This window comes from Hemitrygon akajei, chromosome 22 (assembly GCF_048418815.1).
Source record: "Hemitrygon akajei chromosome 22, sHemAka1.3, whole genome shotgun sequence".
NCBI lineage: Eukaryota > Metazoa > Chordata > Chondrichthyes > Myliobatiformes > Dasyatidae > Hemitrygon > Hemitrygon akajei.
In genome coordinates, this window is record NC_133145.1 from 61,504,100 (window position 1) to 61,522,916 (window position 18,817).

Below are 18,817 nucleotides of genomic sequence, written 5' to 3' on the forward strand. Positions count from 1 at the left end.
TCACTGTTTGGTTTTTCTCTTTTCATGCACAATTTACTTAAAATAATATTTTATATATATATATATATCTTGTTATTGTTTTTAAATTGGTATGTATTGCAATGTATGCTGCTGAAAAACAACAAATTCCACTGCATAATGCCAATGATATTAAACCTGATTTGACTCTGATTCTGATGTTGTGATCATGTACTTTGGTATTCTGATTTCCAGTGTTTCTTTGCAATATGGCTTGTACAGTTGAGGTTTTGAAGAAAACAATTCCAGGTCTATTTTAACATTTTTGAAAGTCTGAATGAACCGGTGGTAGTCCTCAAAATAGTATGGGTCTGTCAATGCCTAATTAATGTAGCGATTGGCCTACTTCTAAATTTCACAGCTAACTAAACCTCACTCTCATCACCTCAGCAATTTGACCCTCCCACTGTAGTTGGCCTCTCCTAATATGAGCAGCCTCTGCTATTCTTTTACAGACTTTTTCTTCCACTTTTAATGGGCCTTAATATATTGGTTATACAAATATATGTGATATTAGAAAATGTTTTTACAAGCACAAACAGCAAATTGTAATGCAAAATTTTGATTTTTATTTTCACAGGTTCGTTTAGTACCAAAAGATCTGGCTAGGAAAAGAGTATGGGAATAAAAAATATCCAATTTGCATTGAACTTGCCAGACAAGATGATTTTATGTCAAAGGCCCAAACAGAAAGAGAAAATGTAGAAGAAAAAATATCTGCTGATAAAGTTGAAACTATACTTGAGGAAATGAAAAAATCTTCTGGCTCACAAGATTCTGCAAAGCCAATTTGCCAGAAGGATCAAATTCTGTACCTTTTTGGGAGGACTGGTAGAGAAAAAGAGGAATGGTTCAGGAAATTCATTTTGGCCTCAAAATCAAAACTGATATTAAACGATCAGCAAATCTTGGAGGAGGAGGTGCCTTGCCAGGTGAAATGTTTTCTCTGCTACTGAAAGGGATACTTCAAAAATATAGCCTTATGATGTTGATGCATTCATTGAAAGCAGCTTCCTAAATGATATACTCATTTATAATCATGAAAATATAAATACTGATGCTAGGTAATGTGTCACTGTTTGTGCTGACATTGTAATTCACATTTCCTTGCTGTTTCCCCTGTTTTCCTTAAAATATCCAACTCTCATTCCATCCTTTATTATGAATACAGGTACTTTGGCTTCAGTGACCATTTGTGGGTAATCCATATTCCTATGCTTTGCATTTAATAGCTTCTTGCAGCCCTCCCATTTTGGACCTTTAGAATTAATTTTAAGTTGTTACTTTATAATCAGCTCTGTCTTAATATATTATGGATTCTGGTTAATTGGGAGTACATTTGGAGTACCAGTACATTTTAGCATGATTAAGCACTTGTCCCGATTAGGTAAAGTTTCATGGAAATAGTTAAAAATGTATTAAAAAAAGACAGTTGAGTAAAGAAAATTACCCATTTAACTGAGTTACCAGTTATATATTTAAATGAAATATAGCATAAATTAGAACACTGCCAATACTACTACAGTACTATAAAAGGGTATTAGTTCCTAATAGTTATTGATAGTGGAATTCATCCATTGTACGTTGTAGTGTTCTTTTGATTGACAATAAAAGAACAAAATCAGTACAGGCACTAGTGCAGATAATGGACTGCCTTCATATGTTTTTGATTATTGCACTCTCCAAATCTTCATTTTCATTGTGATGGCATCCGTTAGTCTCGTGAGACCATGGGAAGTGTCTGGAAGTGCCAGGAAAGTCTCTGGAGTGTCCTCTCCAGGGCGCAGGCCTAGGCAAGGTTGTATTGAAGACTGGCAGTTGCCCAAGCAGTAAGTCTCCCCTCTCCACGCCATCGATGTTGTCCAACAGAAGGGCAAGGGCCAATACAACTTGGCACTAGTGACATTACAGGAGTTGCCAGAGTGAGGTTGAAGGCAACGTTGGACTGCCTTAGGGTCTCCAGCTCCGAATTTGACTTCAGGGTTTACTTCGAAGCCTTTCAAATAAGTGGAAAAAGACATAAAATTTTCAAATGTGCTTTGTCTAAACCACCAAAAAGTCTAAATGAAATGATGTGGACATGGACATTGTGTAGGCAGAAGGGATTAGTTTAGTTGACCATTTTGATTACTAGTTTAATTGGCTTGGCACAACATTGTTGTGTTCTATGTTCTAAAAGCAAGATCTATTACATAAGGTGCCCTCTTGCATTTGTTGATGCATGTGATGTTTCTTTCAAATAGGTTGAATGGTAATTTAATTTTTAACATTTTAATTGCTCATGTGAAACCCCAAATTTTGTGTCTCAGGAAAACTTTGCTTCAACTCTGTTGGCACAAAAGACTGCTGACAGTGGAATCTGGAGTAACACAAAAAGTGCAGATGGAACTCAGTGGGTCAGACAGCATCTGTGAAAGGAAATGGATAGTTTACCTTCTGGGTCAAGATCCCTCATCTGTACTGAAAGACTGAGTCCAGATGAAGGGTTGTCAGTCTGACTTGCTGAGCACCTCAAGCTTTCCATGGTGCTCCAGATTCCAGCATCTGCAGTCTCCCATGTCTTGCCTGTAACTGTAACGTCAGAATCATCACTGCAAAACTGAAGCAACTTTGAGATGCTTAATGATGGGTATTTTAATTTGGAAGATCCAAGCATCTTCACCGTATTGCTCTTCATTATGTTACCTCTTCAGTTTATTAAATAACATGGTGGAAAATTGTATTTGAAATGAACAATGCCTTTTCAGGTAATTAAGGATTAATAATGGGCACATTTAGTCATGCAAGAATTTGCTTCGTATTATTGGCTTCACATTGCATCAGGAGAGAGATGTCAAACATTCTTAATAGGTGTGGAATAATTCAGTTGTTTTGTTGACTAATCAGTTATACTTCATTTTAGGTTTTGTGCCATCACACAGTAGAAACAATAGCCAATCTGGAATGTTGACTCATAGTCGCAACAGCAGTAAAGGAAGCGTTGAAGAAATTGCATCACATTTGAAACAGAAGGATCTCCTACCTGGCATACGTCAGAAAATGCTTCTGGATTATGCTGTTTATATGGCAAAGTATATTCCTGAAGAAATTTCCAGTCCTAACTCTAGCCCTATCCATAGTGCAGAAGGGAGCCCCACTGCTAAGGTAAGAAAAATAAATATGTTTCTGGGTTTTGCTATATTTCCCTCAATCCACAGCATTTTTAATTTAAACTACAATGAAACAATTTTAAGGTAGATCAGTTAACCCTGCAGATGTTCCCATAAATGTAATCTATGTTGCATTCTTGCATTCAAGAAAGGATGAGATGTTTAACCTTCTCACCTGACTTCCTCCTTGTAGTTGTATTTATTCATGAACTCCAACAATTAACCAGAATTTAAGTCTAACTGTATAATATTAGAATTATCTTTTAAGCTTAAGGTGGAACTATTTGGTTTGAATTGCATTTGAATTGAGCAAATTGTACCAATTTTGAGGCAGTTTTGTAAACTTCATTAAGCACATTTTCTAGCAAATTTAAGATTCCTGGTGTACTCATAACAATACATGTGGATTAACATTTTGAATCATTTAATACTCCTGTACATGATAGTTGCCAACCAGTCAAAATGAGGACACAGAACAACGAGTGGCTTGGGTCAATGCATTGCTTGGGCGAATCTTCTGGGACTTCTTGGGTGAAAAATACTGGTCTAACTTGGTGTCTCGGAAGATCCAGATGAAACTCAGCAAAATTAGGGTATGTGCTGAACATGTTACAATTCACCTTTATCAAAGTTTATCCATAACTTTGTGCACAAGCAGTATAATTTTCTGTGATGCAGATGCTGAGTTGCATTTTTATTTATCTCTTGCTAATTAAAATTGAAAGGGTTTACACATGTTAATGTCTGTTTCATTATAGGACCATTTTGACCGATTAGTTGTTACCAACCTTAGTCAATTGTTAATGCCCATACCAGTTTTGACATCTCAAGCTACTCAATGCTGCAGACAATTTAAAAAAAAAACTTCTTCCATTTTCTTAATGTCAATGTAAAGTTATACCAAACACGTAGTTGCTCTGAGATATGGTGGAGGGCAGGGTTAAGAAGTTTGTTAAAAAGTGATATAATGGTAATATCATTGTACTGAACTCATTGTATCTGCTGAAGCTCTCCATTCACTGAAAGTGCCAAAAAGGTATTAGGCGCAATATATCTTGGAGCCAAATTCAAAGATTGTTCCCTGGACACTGGAAACAAATATAGTAGATGAGTGCTAACAATGCTTCTGAATATATTTTTGTGAATATTTGAAAGGGTGTCTAATATAAAGGGTGAAAAGGTCAACTTAACCATTCTGTTAACAAAAAGACTAGAAGCAATGATGGAATGAATAAGAATTACAATAAAGCAGTGAGAATAGATGCAGGTGATGATAGAAATCAAATAGGCACTTTTAGTGGCTGGATATGGAGTTTAGAATTGAACTTGGCAGAATGAAGCATTGTTATTGCATGCTGATTTGACCTGAGCAAAAGGAAAAAGGAACGAAATAACTGCTGAACTTTTAAGTTACATTGTGGCTTTTAGTTTATGTTTATTTGTTGAAAAAGAATTGCTGGTCTCATGTCAGATTGCAAACTAATATATTTGCAAAGTGTTAAATAGCTTATTAAATGGATGGTCATTAAAGATGAACTGGAGTGGGTCATGGACTTGTGCCATTGTATTTAAAGCTGCTATGTCCTTTAACTTAAAGCTAACACTTCATAGCTAGTCAAATGCATTAACTCTTTTGTGAGGACCATAAGTTTACATGTGCTTTACAACTGACATTATGCCCATGCTGTTTGGATATTGTATGTGCGACAGAACTCAAAGCACATCAGATTTTTTTTAAAAATGCTGTAATATACTTAGCCTAAACTCCATGTGGTCTTGAAATGTATAAGGTTTTTAATTACATGGGAGCATAGTCAATAGTGGTTGACGTCAGCTGTCTCAAAGGACAGTGGGTGATGATCATCATCATCGCCACAAGCCTGGGCAGAATGTATGGACATCCTGAGATGCCGTTATCAAGATCCCCCTCTTGGCCTCACCAGTGTAGTCCAAAGGAAAGCTTATGAAGCATTATGTTTGGCACTATCTTGGCTGCAGGGCCTGCTGAAAGGAAGTTCAATGACATCCAGTCACCTAAGGGGCTCCAATCTGGATTTACTCTTTGGTTTACTGCCATAGTCTTAATCTCTCCCAAGGCTGTCCACAAGGTAGTGGGACTATTTACCCATAGCTGGGGATCTGGTTCACAAGCACCAGGACGTGTCCACACACCGGTGGGTCTGCGTGCCATGTGTGAAGGGGCTAGACCTCCTCCCCATTCTGTGTTGTTCAGCCTGAGTCCAAAAGGAGTTCAGTTTCCGTGTGTTGCTAGCGAGGAGGCACTACATGAGGCTTGCTGTTCGAGAAGCTATGTACTGGCAGGGAGAGACTTGCACATTCAGTTCTGCTTTTCGCAAGACTGCTAACCAATGGTGGAAGCTGAAAATGAGGGCGACAAGCGCTACACACTACACTACCACACTAGACGCATCACAACAACCATTTTGACACCAGTCAATAGTACAGATTTAATAAATAAATGCAAATTTAAAAAATAGCATTTTATTAATTCAGAAGCAGTTAATTGCAGTTAACGTTCTTATTGAGATTTTTCTATTAATGAGATGTGAACTGTTTTTGAAGTATTACCAAGTTCAGAACTTCATTTGTATGCTAATTTTAGTCTATCTAGTATATTACTGAAAACTTGGCTTTAGAGTCAGTTTATGTTGGTTTGCTAACTGGAAGCTTCCAAGAAGTGGAAAATAATATTTTTAATCATTTTTTTCATTTCCTTTTGTGTTTTAGTCCCCTTTCTCTTACCTTCTCCAATCTTTTATAATTTAGCATAAATCTAAATATTCTAACTACTGTATGTGTATGTCTGTATGGATTCTGATTTTAATACATACTCAGTAGCTTCCCGTATTCACATCTATGCCAATTCCACTGCTAGTTTAGATCACCAAAAATTCCAGCACAAAGCTCATAAAATGACTAGTGTTGTTTGTTCACCATTAACATCAAAATACAGTTCAGTTGAAACTTCTGGATTGGTTTCAAGTCAATGTATGGGCAAAGCAGCTTTGCTTGACGATAGAATTAATGATGAGGGGTTTCGGCCCAAAATGTTGGCTGTACTCTTTTCCATAGATGCTGCCTGGCCTGCTGAGTTCCTCTAGCGTTTTGTGTGTGTGTGTTGCTTGGATTTCTAGCAACTGTAGATTTTCTCTCGTTTGCATTCAAATCTGATTGTTTTCAAAATGTGAAAACAGACTACAAAGTTACGAAAAAGAGATACAGCAAGCATTTTAGAAGACAAATAATACACTGGCCTTTTTGTTAAAAATGATTTGAGCACAAAAATATGCCTTGATAAAATTACACAACACTCAGACCTCATCTGCATTGTGTGCAGATCCAAATCTCCTTGTTTGAGGAAAACTATAGTTGCAAAAAGGGCTGTGTCATTAAAGTTCACTATATGGATTCCTAGGATGAAGGGATCGCCCTCTGAGCATAGTGGGGCTATACCATACAGAGTTCATTTAAAAGAAAGAGAAGTGATCTCATTGAAATATACAGATTTCTTATGACTAGATATAAGGAGATGTTACCCTTGGTTTTAGTATCAAGAAAGAATCACAGACTCAATTGTCAACTCGTGGGAGATGAAAAGAAATTTCTTCACACAGAGCATATTGAACCATTGGATCAGTCTTTGAATGTCAGAGACTGACAACAACCAGTTCAGAAAAGATGGAGTAGTGTGTTTCATGATTAAATTCTCAGTGGTGCTTTGATGTGGTGCTGTTGTTGAACTCGTATTCCCCCAACCTTGAACTTGTAATGATCAAATACCATATGTGCTATTTACCCAAGGAATTCTCATCAGTAGTCCTCAGCAGAGTTCGCATATCACAAACAGTCTACTATAATTGAGCGCTTGAGATACTGCATGATGCCATCTCCAAACAAGAAACAATCCTTCCCAACACATTTCAAATCATAGTTAGGGACTTCAGCCAGGCTTGTTTAAAGAAATCCTTGTGTGAGCAGCCTTCAAGAGGGTGAACCCATTAAAAGCATCCGGCCCAGTGGGGTACCTGGCTAAGCACTAAAGACCTATGCCGATCAACTGGATGGAGTGTTCACAGAGATCTTTAACTCTTCTCTTTGGCAGTCTGAGGTAACTTCCTGCATAAGACCATAAAACATAGGAGCAGAATTAGGCCATCTGACCCATTAAGTCTGTTCCACTATTTAATCATGGCTGATCCTCTTCTCCTCCTCAACCCCATTTCCTAGCCTTCTCCCCGTAACCATTGATGCCACGTCCAATCAAGAACCTATCAATCTCTGCCTTAAATACACCCAATGACCTGGCCTCAGCAGCTGCATGTGGCAACAAATTCCACAAATTCACAATCCTTTGGCTAAAGAAATTTCTCCGCATCTCTATTTTGAAAGGGTGACCCTCTATCCTGAGGCTGTGCCCTCTTGTCCTAGACCCTCCCACCATGGGAAACATCCTTTCCACATCTACTCTGCCTAGGCCTTCAACATTCAAGAGGTTTCAATGAGATCCCCCCTCATCCTTCTGAATTCCAGTGAGTACAGACCCAGAGCCATCAAACGTTCCTCGTATTATAACCCTTTCATTCCTGAAATCATCCTTATGATGAACCTCCAATGCCAGCATATCTTTTCTAAGATGAGGGGCCCAAAACTGTTCAGAATACTCAGGGTGAGGCCTCACCAGTGCCTTATAACGCTTCAGCATCACATACTTGCTCTTGTATTCTAGACCTCTTAAAATAACTGCTAACACGCTATTTGCCTTCCTTATTACCGACTCAACTTGCAAGTTAACCTTCAGGGTGTTCTGCACAAGGACTCCCAAATCCCTTTGCATCTCAGATTTTTGGATTTTCTTCCCATTTAGAAAATAGTCTGCACATTTATTTCTACTACCAAAGTGCATGACCATGCATTTTCCAACGTTGTATTTCATTTGCCACTTTCTTGCGCATTCTCCTAATCTGCTTAGGTCCTCCTGCATCCTACCTATTTTCTCAACACTACCTAGCCCTCCACCAATCTTCGTATCATCTGCAAACTTGGCAACAAAGTCATCTATTCCATCATCTAAATCATTTATACACAGCATTAAAAAGAAGTGGTCCCAACACTGACACCTGCGGAGCATCAAGCAGGTTTCACGTAAACCAATGCCTAAGAAGAGCATGGTAATCTGCCTCAAGTACTATTGTCCTGTAGCACTTACATCCACAGTGATATAGTGTTTTGAGAGTTTGGTGATGAAACACATCAACTCCTGCCTGAGAAGCAATTTGGATCCACTCCAATTTGCCTAGTGGTGCAACAGGTCCACAGCAGATATTATCTCATTGGCTTTTCACTCAACCCTGGAGCATCTGGACAACATAGATAGATACATTAGGATGCTCTTTATTGACTACAGCTCAGTATTCAATGCCAACATCCCGTAATCAATAAGCTTCAAGATTTTGGCCTCAGTACCTCCTTGTGCAATTGATTGCTGAAGGACTTGCTCACTTGCAGACCCCAGTCAGTTCAGATTGGCAACAACATCTTCTCCACAATCTCTATCAGCACAGGTGCACCACAAGTCTGTGTCCTCCCTGCTCTGCTCTACTAGCTTTACACTTACAACTGTGTGGCTAAGCACAGCTCCAATGCCACCTTCAAGTTTGCTGACTTCACCACTGGTATAGGCCAAATCAAAGGTTGTGATGAATCAACATATAGGAGGGAGACTGAAAATCTGGCTGTGGTGCCACAACAACCTCTTATGCAATGTCAGCAAGACCAAGGAGCTGATTATTGACCAGGAGGAGGAAACAAGGTCTATGTGCCAGTCCTCATCAGAGGATCAGAGGTGGAGAGGGTCAGCAAATTTAAGTTCCTCATTGTTATCATTTCAGAGGACCTGTACTGGGCCCAGCACCGAAGTGTTATTATGAAGAAAGCACAGCAGTGCCTCTACTTAAGAGTTTATGATGATTTGGCATGGTATCTAAAACTTTGACAAACTTCTATAATTGAATTGAATTTCAGTTTATTGTCATTTAGAAACCACAACTGCAATGCAGTTAAAAATGAAACAACATTCCTCCAGAATGATATCACAAAAGCACACGACAAAACAGACTATACCAGAAAATCCATATGACATTTGACAGTCCCCAAATCCAGAGTCTAGAGAGGCTGCTGCATATTAATATCGCGCTACCATCTTAGCGCATTCCCCGGAAAGGAGCTCCAAACCCACCAGACAAAACAAGACTACCCAGACACACCAAGTCAGGAGACCAACTCTGCCACCAAACAAACAAAAAACTAAAGCTACAAGACCTACACAAGACCATATAGTTACAACAGTGCAAACAGTACCATAATTGATTTTTTAAAAAACTGCTCTCCACTATGGTGGAGAGTATATTGAGTGGCTGCATCACAGGCTGGTATGGAAACATCAATGCCCTTGAACAGAAAATCCTACAGAAAGTAGTGGAATCAGTCCAGTCCATCATGGGAAAAGCCCTCCCCACCGTTGACCACATCTACATGGAGAATTTTCACAGGAAAGCAGTATCCGTTATTAGGGACCCCTAACTCTCTTCACACTGTTACCACTAGAAAGAAAATACAGGAGCTTCAGGATCCCCACCACCAGGTTCAGGAACAGTTATTATCCCTCAAAACATTAGGCTCTTGAATCAAAGGGGTAAATCAAATCAAGTTCAAGTTTAATTATCGTTCAACCATTTATGAATACAGCTGAATGAAACAGCATTCCTCTGGGACCAAGGTGCACACAGCACATTCAGAATAGCTAGCAAAGAAACATAGTCACACAAAAAGACATGTATATCCCACAAATGTCCCACACATTGATGGTACAGTTCCCAGCAGCGCGCAGGCACACAAAATCCAGCCTGTTACTCCACCAACTGAGCACTGGAGGGCAGCGCCGATGGAAGAGGCCAGTCCCCAACCAAGCATGGAGGTCACACTACACTGTCTCCGGCATCTCCTCTCCGGGACTGCAGCAGCAGGCAAGCCCACGACTTGAGGCCTAGTCCTTGCTACAAACGAGGTCATGCAGCTCTCCTGCTGTCTGTTGCAACATTAAACAAGGGAAATAGGCCTGCGACATTTTACATTATCAGTGTCCAATGGGATCTTTTGATTGCAAGAGAAACGTCCAGGACAACCACCCACAGATACACTGCACACTGCCTTCGCACACCAATTCTGATGCCTTCCTGTAGCAGGCAGCAACAGGGTCTGCACTCAGTCCACCAGCTCTGCCAATGAGCAGCTCACGGGCGGGGTAGACCTGCAGTACCCGAAGTTCTTGGAGTCCAGCATTGTCTTACTGTCGTAAAAAAGACATCTAACAATGAAAAAAATCCCTTTGTTTGGCCCTCAAGAGGCTGCTACGCCTGAACACACTGCCATTTTACAGCAACTTCACTCAACATCATTTACCCCATCACTGAAAAGTTCCCACAATCCATGACACAATCCTTGAAGAACTTTCAAGGGCTCTTCATCTTATGTTCTCAATATTTATTGTTTATTTATTTATTATTATTCTTTCTTTTTGTATTTGCGTAGTTTGTTGCCTTTTGCACGGTGATTGAATGCTTACGTTGGTGTGGTTTTCATTTATTCTGTTATCGATTTATTATGTATGCCTGCAAGAAAATGAATCTCAGGGTTGTATTTGATGACATATATGTACTTTGAACTTTGACTGATAATTTATCTATATTTAGAGAATCAAAATGGTTTAATGTCATTTCCAATGCATAAGTGTAAAGGATAATGAAATGATTGTTACTCCAGTTCCAATACAGCACAAAATTTTAAAAAAACATAAGATAAAGAGCACAGTAATAATAAATAAATAAATATTAAAAGCTTATGTACATAGATTGAATGTATGTCCATAAAGTGATGCTTTGCACAGGAGTGTCTGTATATAAGGTGACTGACAGGAAATGATAAAGTCATGGGAGTGGGGATTGTGTCGCAGTGGGTTATTGAGTGGGAGATCTATGAAATTAGTGCAGAAAATGATGTATTGAGATGTTGAGAAAATTATGTTGCATAATCTTAATGGCAGAGCAGGAGTGAGGAGAAGATTATCCTTGTGTTCACTGAAGCATATATACATTTTATTAATGGGAAAAGTCAGCAAGAACACTGCTGGAGCATGGAAGCATATTTTTTCATTTGTGGTGTCAATATTTCAGCAGCTGGCATTCATAGATGCTCAGACCAAAAGTAAGATGAAGTCACCTCCACCATTTGCTGTTTCCCTGAGTTTTTGTTATGTTTAGCTTGGAGGCAAAATGATTAGTCCTATACATATCTTACTGCTTAGCTGAACTTATTACAAGTACTGAGCACAGGATGTGAAAACACATTTCAGGACAGGGAGATGTGATTTATTTACATTATATCAATTATAGAACATCTGAAAATCTGACTTTTCATATATTAAATTTTACAGCTGCCATATTTTATGAATGAGCTGACCTTGACTGAACTTGATATGGGAGTTGCAATGCCAAGAATATGTCAAGCTTCAAAACCTTGTGTTAATTACCAGGGTAAGTGCAGTTAATGGCCTTCAAGAATGGTCACTGGCAATTATTCTGCATTCAAAATTATACTAATGTTTCCATTGATGTAGATTGGGAAGTCAGTTATAGAAAATTGTTTTAGCATCAGATTGGAAATTGTTTTTCAGTGGTGATATTGTGGACTATAATCTTAAATGTATGTGTTCCCAATTCCCTCAAACAACCTGGTTCATAAGTTTTCCTTAAATCATTAACTGGATAAGAGTATTGCCTTCAAGGCCAAATTAGTTACCGTCTCTAATGAATCTGGAACCAAATAGTTGGGTTATTTTAAAAGTACTGTTGAGAATTAACTACAGTCTCAGATTCGAGTTCATAGAAACCGCACTGGGTAAGAATGGCAGACTTATTTCCGAAAGGATGTTCATGAATCAAGTCTGAGGCCTCTGTCAGTCAAAGTTGACCATGGATATTGTGTCTTAGCTGTCTAGATACGCAAGCCTGGGTAGTACGTTATGGAGAGCAAGTTTTGCCCATATAGCAAGCTTCCCCTTCAACACATTTGATGAACCCAAAGGAATGGTAGAGACCGATACAGTTTGGTACCAGCAGCATTGCAGGAGTTGCAGATCAAAATTGAACTCAATGTAGGACTGCCTCAGGGACTCCAGCTCTGGATTTTTCCCTCTGGGTGTACTCCCAAAGCTTCCCGCATCAGTGGGTGTATCTGCAAGGCAACAGAAGTTTGAGATAAGTTTTCCTTCTCCAACCACGGCTGACAAGCCCCATCTGATTAAAGTGGCTGGTTTTAAGGCACCAGTGACCTGCTTTTGCCCCTCTCCTGTCAGTAGAAACGGTTCCGCCGGGCTTAATAGCATGAAGGCGAGGAGCTGGATTTGGTTGTCAGAGGCTATTTCAGGTGAAAGACATTGGGAGTATTTAATAAGTAGTGGGAGCTTGTTCCCATTACAATTCCGGGTATAACAACCTTAAGGAACCAAATGGATGTTTACAATTGGATGAGGTCCTAAGTGATTTTATTTCTTCTCTTTTTCATACCACATAGTGGCTATTAGCCTGATGTACTGAGATGCAGTTGAGGTCTATTTTGTATCTGTAAAGGAAATATTTACATTGCATTACCTTGTGGTAATTATCAAAGCCATTACTTGAAACGTCATTAGTGTTTAAGGGTGAATGGAAGAAAAATAATTCGATGAAAGGAAAGGGATGTATCTCCAGGATCACCTAAAGAATGGGAGAATGTATGGAGAAGGGAAATGTGGATTGGAGAAAGTAAAGTTGAGCCAAAATCTGCTTTCACAGATAATTGTACAGGGCTGAAAATGTCAGGTGCTTCAGCTGAACATGATGGAAATACGCACACTTGAGTAGCTTTAATACTATCAATCAATGCAGAGAGCTTATGGATTTTTTTGTTAACTAAAGACAACAAGAGATATGGGGAAGAAAATGTATATATGATTAGGTGGACATCTTTGTATTGCTGTTGATTCAATTATTTTTGTTATTTTTGTAATTCCAATTATTATTTTCGTAATTCTTGCTTATAATGTCTCTAGTTGCCTTCCCGCACTGAATGAATAAAGTTCAATTTAAGGATATAACGCAGTATCTCATTCAAATAATTACATTAAAGGCTCTGGAGCCAACAATTTTGGATACGATTTTTGCTAATCCCCATTTCATTTCCTCCAAACTCATCTTCAGTTTTTTTGCCCCATATTTGCTCTTCTTTGCATCATCACCCTTCTGTTCTATGATTTCTTTTGCTTCACTATGTCATAAATTTGATATTCTCATCTCCTCTCCTTTTTCTTTTCCTTCCTTTAAATTTTCCTTAAGTTCTTTATTCTTTGTTGATTCTTATTTGTATGGTACTTTAAAAATGCCCTAAAAGAGCAACTCCTTCCTTCCCCAATATGGGTGACAGTTCCTCTTGAACTGAAGTTTGCTTCTCTTACCTCAATCTTTGAGCCATGCTTTCATTTCACATGACTTACAGCATTTCACATGTGACATAAATGAAAAAGCAGAGACTTTCACGTTTATAGTTCTGCTTTTAATATGGGGCATTTTGATTGTTTTTCAGTTAAATATACTGCTTTGCCTTATCTGCGTCATTTATTCCCTCATGGACCCACAAAAGCTAGAACTTTCCAGTCGTAGTATCTTTGGCCCCTTATATCAAGAAGGTAACTTTTCTGGGATTCATTCTCATAGCTACAGGAAACTATATCTTTTATGTAGTTGTACTGTTCTGATTACTACAACGTATCTTTTCACTTCACCATCTTCAAGGCTTCCTATATCATGATGTTGTCAGTTAGGCTTTCCATCCTGTGGTCTCTGCTCTTATCCACACAGAATACAAGAAACTTGTACCCATTGGACAAAGTCAGGCACTGAATTTCCTGCATCACTACCTTCTGTATGGCTATACCTGTCTCTCTCTCTTTGTTCAGGTTCAAGTTTACTGTCCTCTGACTCTACATACATACCACTAAATGAAACAACATTCCTCCAGACCATGGTGCACCCACAAAACATATATCACACACAGCATATAAACTAAAATATTGTACTGTCAATAAGTTAATAAAATATAATTCAAAATGCATGTAGTAAGGTACAGCACAGATAAACAGAACAGTAAGCCGTACAGTAAACAGTTCGCTGACCTAGTGATGAGACTTTGGTAGTGGCAGGGTATTCACAGCCTGAGGGAAGAAGCTGTTACCCAGTCTGGCAGACCTAGTCCTGATGCTTCTATACCTACTTCCTGACAGTACTGGGTCAAAGAAGTTGTGGGATGGGTGGAAGAGATCCTGAACAATACTTAGGGCTCTTCATCTGCAACACTTCCGGTAAATGTCACAAATAGTGAAGAGAGAGACCCTGATGATCCTCGCCGTTTTTACTGTCCTCTAAGGTCTTGCAGTCCAATGCTTTGCAGCTCCTGTACTATACAATGATGCAGCCAATCACTCTTGATGGTGTTCCTTCAGAAAATTGTTAGAATAGGGAGCCTTACACACCTCAGTTTTCTCAAAGTGTAGATGCTACTGTGCCTTCTTGACTAGTGAGGAAGTGTTGTGGATTCAGGATAGATCATCTGTTATGTGTACACTAAGGAACTTTGTGCCTTCATTCTCTCCACAACAGAGCTATTGATGCGCAACAGAGAATGGTCAACCTGTGACTTCCGAAAGTCCACAATCATTTGTCTTGTCCACAATGAGACTCGAGTTGTTTTCACACCATTTAACCAGCCTCTCTAAATTCTCTCCCTATGCTGACTCATCATTGTTGCTGATGAGGCTAGCCACTGTTGTATCAACAGCAAACTCTCAGTGCCTGACTAGATATGTTGTCTGGCCCTGCACCCTGCAGTTTTGCATAGTTTCACCCTGGCTAGGGTCCTCCTCACCTTGACTGTGGTGTGACAGAGTGCCTGTACCTTAGGAAGATAGGGGATTTCCTCAGTGTCACATCATTCATTTGGTTCAGCCTATCAGGAAGGGAAGCATGCTATCATTGACTCACAGAGTGGGCTTGTTTCTCTTGACTAACCAGTACTTTATCTCAGCGATGCCACCGTCTGAAGTCTCTTCAGTCTCCTGAAACAGTCATTCCATTCTGTGTTGTCATGGGAAGGGGTTACCTGGTGAACAGAAGAAAAGATTTAAAAATGTTCTTAAACTGAGAAACACAAGTCCATGCCTCAGACACATCCAAAAGCCCTTAGCAAACAGGATGGAGTGCATCACCTTTCAAACTTCACTTACCTACCCAGCTGTGGCAAAAACTGACAGTCTTGCTTTGATCTGGAATGGAATCAAATTACTCTTGATCCCAAAGGAATGCCTAAAGTGGTGACTTGCTTTATATGACAACATTTAAAACTTGAATTAAATCACTGAATTAAATATTACAATACAGATGAACAAGCTTTTGGCTGATGAAGTTTGTCTATTTAGATTATGGCCATTGGCCTGCAGGAATAGAATTTAATGGTTGGAGTCTTGGCTTGATTTTTCCTATTTGATAAAGATTAAAGGGTAAAACAAATTTAAAATCTGCTTCAAAAATGCATGATCAAAGCTTGCTGCTGTTGTTTTTCCTATTGTTAGCCTTAGTAGAAGTTCCAATATAGTAATTTTTTAATTCTTGTATGAAGAAATAATATGAACTTCATTATTCTTTTATAAATGCCTGGATAGGTTGCTGAAATTAAGATTTAGAACAAAGGTAGTTAAGAGGTGATTTGATTTGTTAAAAATCAGGAGCTTAAAGAATAATTTTACCGTCTGGATTGGTGTACCATCCACTCAAAATGTACGAAAAATACAGCAAAAGGTCAGGTCAACAGAAAAGGTCATTAGCTGCAGTCTACCATTACTGCTGTGTCCAGGACAAAGAAGCTGGCAGGCAAAATCATTGTGAAGACTACCAATTTGCAAACTGCATTTTCTAAAAGCTTCCTTTCGGAATGAGGTACAGGGCTACTAAAACAAAAAAATCATTCCATCCTAAAAGTTTCTTCAACCAGGTAATCTGATCAAACATTTTAATTAGCCCCTTCACCCCCTCTATCTATTACCTCTGTCACTGCACTGTAAACACTTTAAACCAGTGACTCCAAACTTGGCTCCCAGACCACATTCCAGACCACCACCCCCACCCCCGCCAATTTCCAGCCATTACATAAAAGCTAAAGAATTCTGATTTACAATGCATTATTAAAGAAATTAGGAACTGCAAATTCAAAGCAGTGACAAATAATTGTCAAAAACATTCAAATCTATTTAAAACTACAAATAAATTATTTCTGTATTTTATTAGATTAAATAAAATTAATTTTCATTAACAATTTTAGAGCATACATTAATAGTCCAACTATTCGCTTCTTCATTGCTTTTTCACTCATCAATGAAATGGACAGCTTGATGCAGTGATATTAGCTTCTCAACACCAGACTGAATGTCACTCAGGAGTTGTCTCAGATCCCCACATTCCGTAATTTGCAATTTATTTTGTTGATTTGAAAGAAGTTAGGTGATAGTACTGAAGCCACGTTACATTAAATATGATGTTGGAAAGACAATAAAGAACTAATCTTGACCTTTTTCCACAGTGCAGGATAACGTTCAGAGATTTCTTTCTGAAACCAAAAGTCTTGATGTAATTTTTTTGAACTTTGGCTTCACCTCAGTCATTTTGTAGTGAGATCAGTTCTGCCTCCATCCTTACTGTTAAATCCTCATTATGAGTGTTCAGGAATGGATTTATTACCCAATCTGGAATTTGGATTGAGAGAAGATCCTGAAATCTCTCTGACATGTCTTTGTGCAGCTCACTCAGGTGGACATAGTATACTTGAAGATCATCATCTGGTAGTCTTTCTTTCTCTTCCAACTCAGAGAGGCTTGGAAATTGGAAGAGGTTGCAGCACCCAATGTTGCACTTAAACAGGGTTAACTTGCTGATTTGACTTTGATAAGACTCGCATCATTTCCTTGCAATTGAAGATTGACTTAAATAAACTTTGAGAATAGTTATGACAAATAAGCAATGTCATACCTAATATACTTGAGTTGATTACTTAAGAAGCATTTGAGCTTTTAAAGTATTTTATCACAATTTCAAAAAGCACATAAAAGCATCTCAGGCAGATTTCTTTAGAGAACCATCTAACTTCTGTGTGCAACAACAAGTATTCAAACTGCTCATCACTCTCAATACAAAGTTCTCAAAATAGTCGAGAAATGAGAGCGTGGGACTTGATGTCATTTACCGCTGTGTAAGTGAAATCATTATTTAATCATTTGTGCAGATGCTCACTTTGGATGTTATGCAACAAGATACAGTCTCTGAATTAGACAATGAATGGTAAATATGTTAGGTACAGCTTTTTTCAAGAACGTAATAACCCCATGATGGTATCCTGTCATTAATCAGAATCAGGTTACGTAATCTAGCAGAGAGAAAAAATAAAAATAAAAACAGTAATAAATAAACAAGTACGTATATTGAATAGATTTTTAAAAAAACAAATGCTGTATATTAAAGAAAAGTGAGGTGTCCAATTTAGGAATCAGATAGCGGAGGGGAAGAAGCTGTTCCTGAATCGTTGAGTGCCTGCCTTCAGGCTTTTGTACCTCCTACCTGATGGTAACGGTGAGAAAAAGGCATGCCCTGGGTGCTGGAGGTCCTTAATAATGGACGCTGCCTTACTGAGGCACCTGCCCCTACACCTCCTCCCTCACTTCCAGGTGAGGCAACAGTTCACTTGTGACAGTCTATTGGGGTCATATACTGTGTCCGGTGCTCCCAGTGTGGCTTCCCATATATTGGTGAGACCTGATGTAGATTGGGAGAAGTGGGATCTTCCAGTGGCCACCCATTTTAATTCCACCTCTCATTCCCATTCTGATATGTCAATCCATGGCCTCCTCTACTATTGCAATGAGGCCACATTCAGATTGTGTGAACAACACCTTGTATTCTGTCTGGGGTAGCCTCCAACCTGATAGCATGAACATTAAGTTCTCAAACTTGCGGTAATGTGTCTCCTCCACCCCCCCCCCCCCCCCCCCACCATTCCCCATTCCCTTTTCCCCCTCTCACCTTGTCTGCCCATCACCTCCTTCTGGTGTTCCTTCCCCCTTTTCTTCCATGACCTTCTGTCCTCTCCTATTAGATTCCCCTTTCTGCAGCCATGTATCTCTTTCACCTATCAACTTCCCAGCTGTTTACTTCACCCTTTCTCCTTCCGGTTTCATCTATCACCATGTTTCTCCCTCCCCTCCCCCCACTTTTTAACTCTACTGCTCGTGTTTTCCTCTCAAATTCTGTTAAGGGTGTCTGCCCAAAACACCAATTGCACTCTCTTCCATAAATGCTGCTTGGTCTGTTCGTCCAGCATTTTGTGTGTGTTGCTTGGATTTCCAGCTTCTGCAGATTTTCTCTTGTTTCTGTTGTCCTGAGTATATTACACAACATGTGAAACTGTACTCAGAACTTCCCTTACTATTAGCAGTATCA

The 18,817-nt window shown here is 39.1% G+C and overlaps 1 protein-coding gene across 1 annotated transcript in view; it reads left to right on the forward strand.

Moving 5' to 3' along the window:
* tex2 (testis expressed 2) overlaps nt 1–18,817 on the forward strand; it is a 105,378-nt gene that overhangs the window by 59,909 nt on the left and 26,652 nt on the right. The window contains 6 exon segments of the mRNA XM_073026407.1: nt 599–640; nt 642–894; nt 897–950; nt 2,921–3,162; nt 3,614–3,760; nt 11,677–11,776. Coding sequence (XP_072882508.1) covers nt 599–640; nt 642–894; nt 897–950; nt 2,921–3,162; nt 3,614–3,760; nt 11,677–11,776 — 838 coding nt within the window.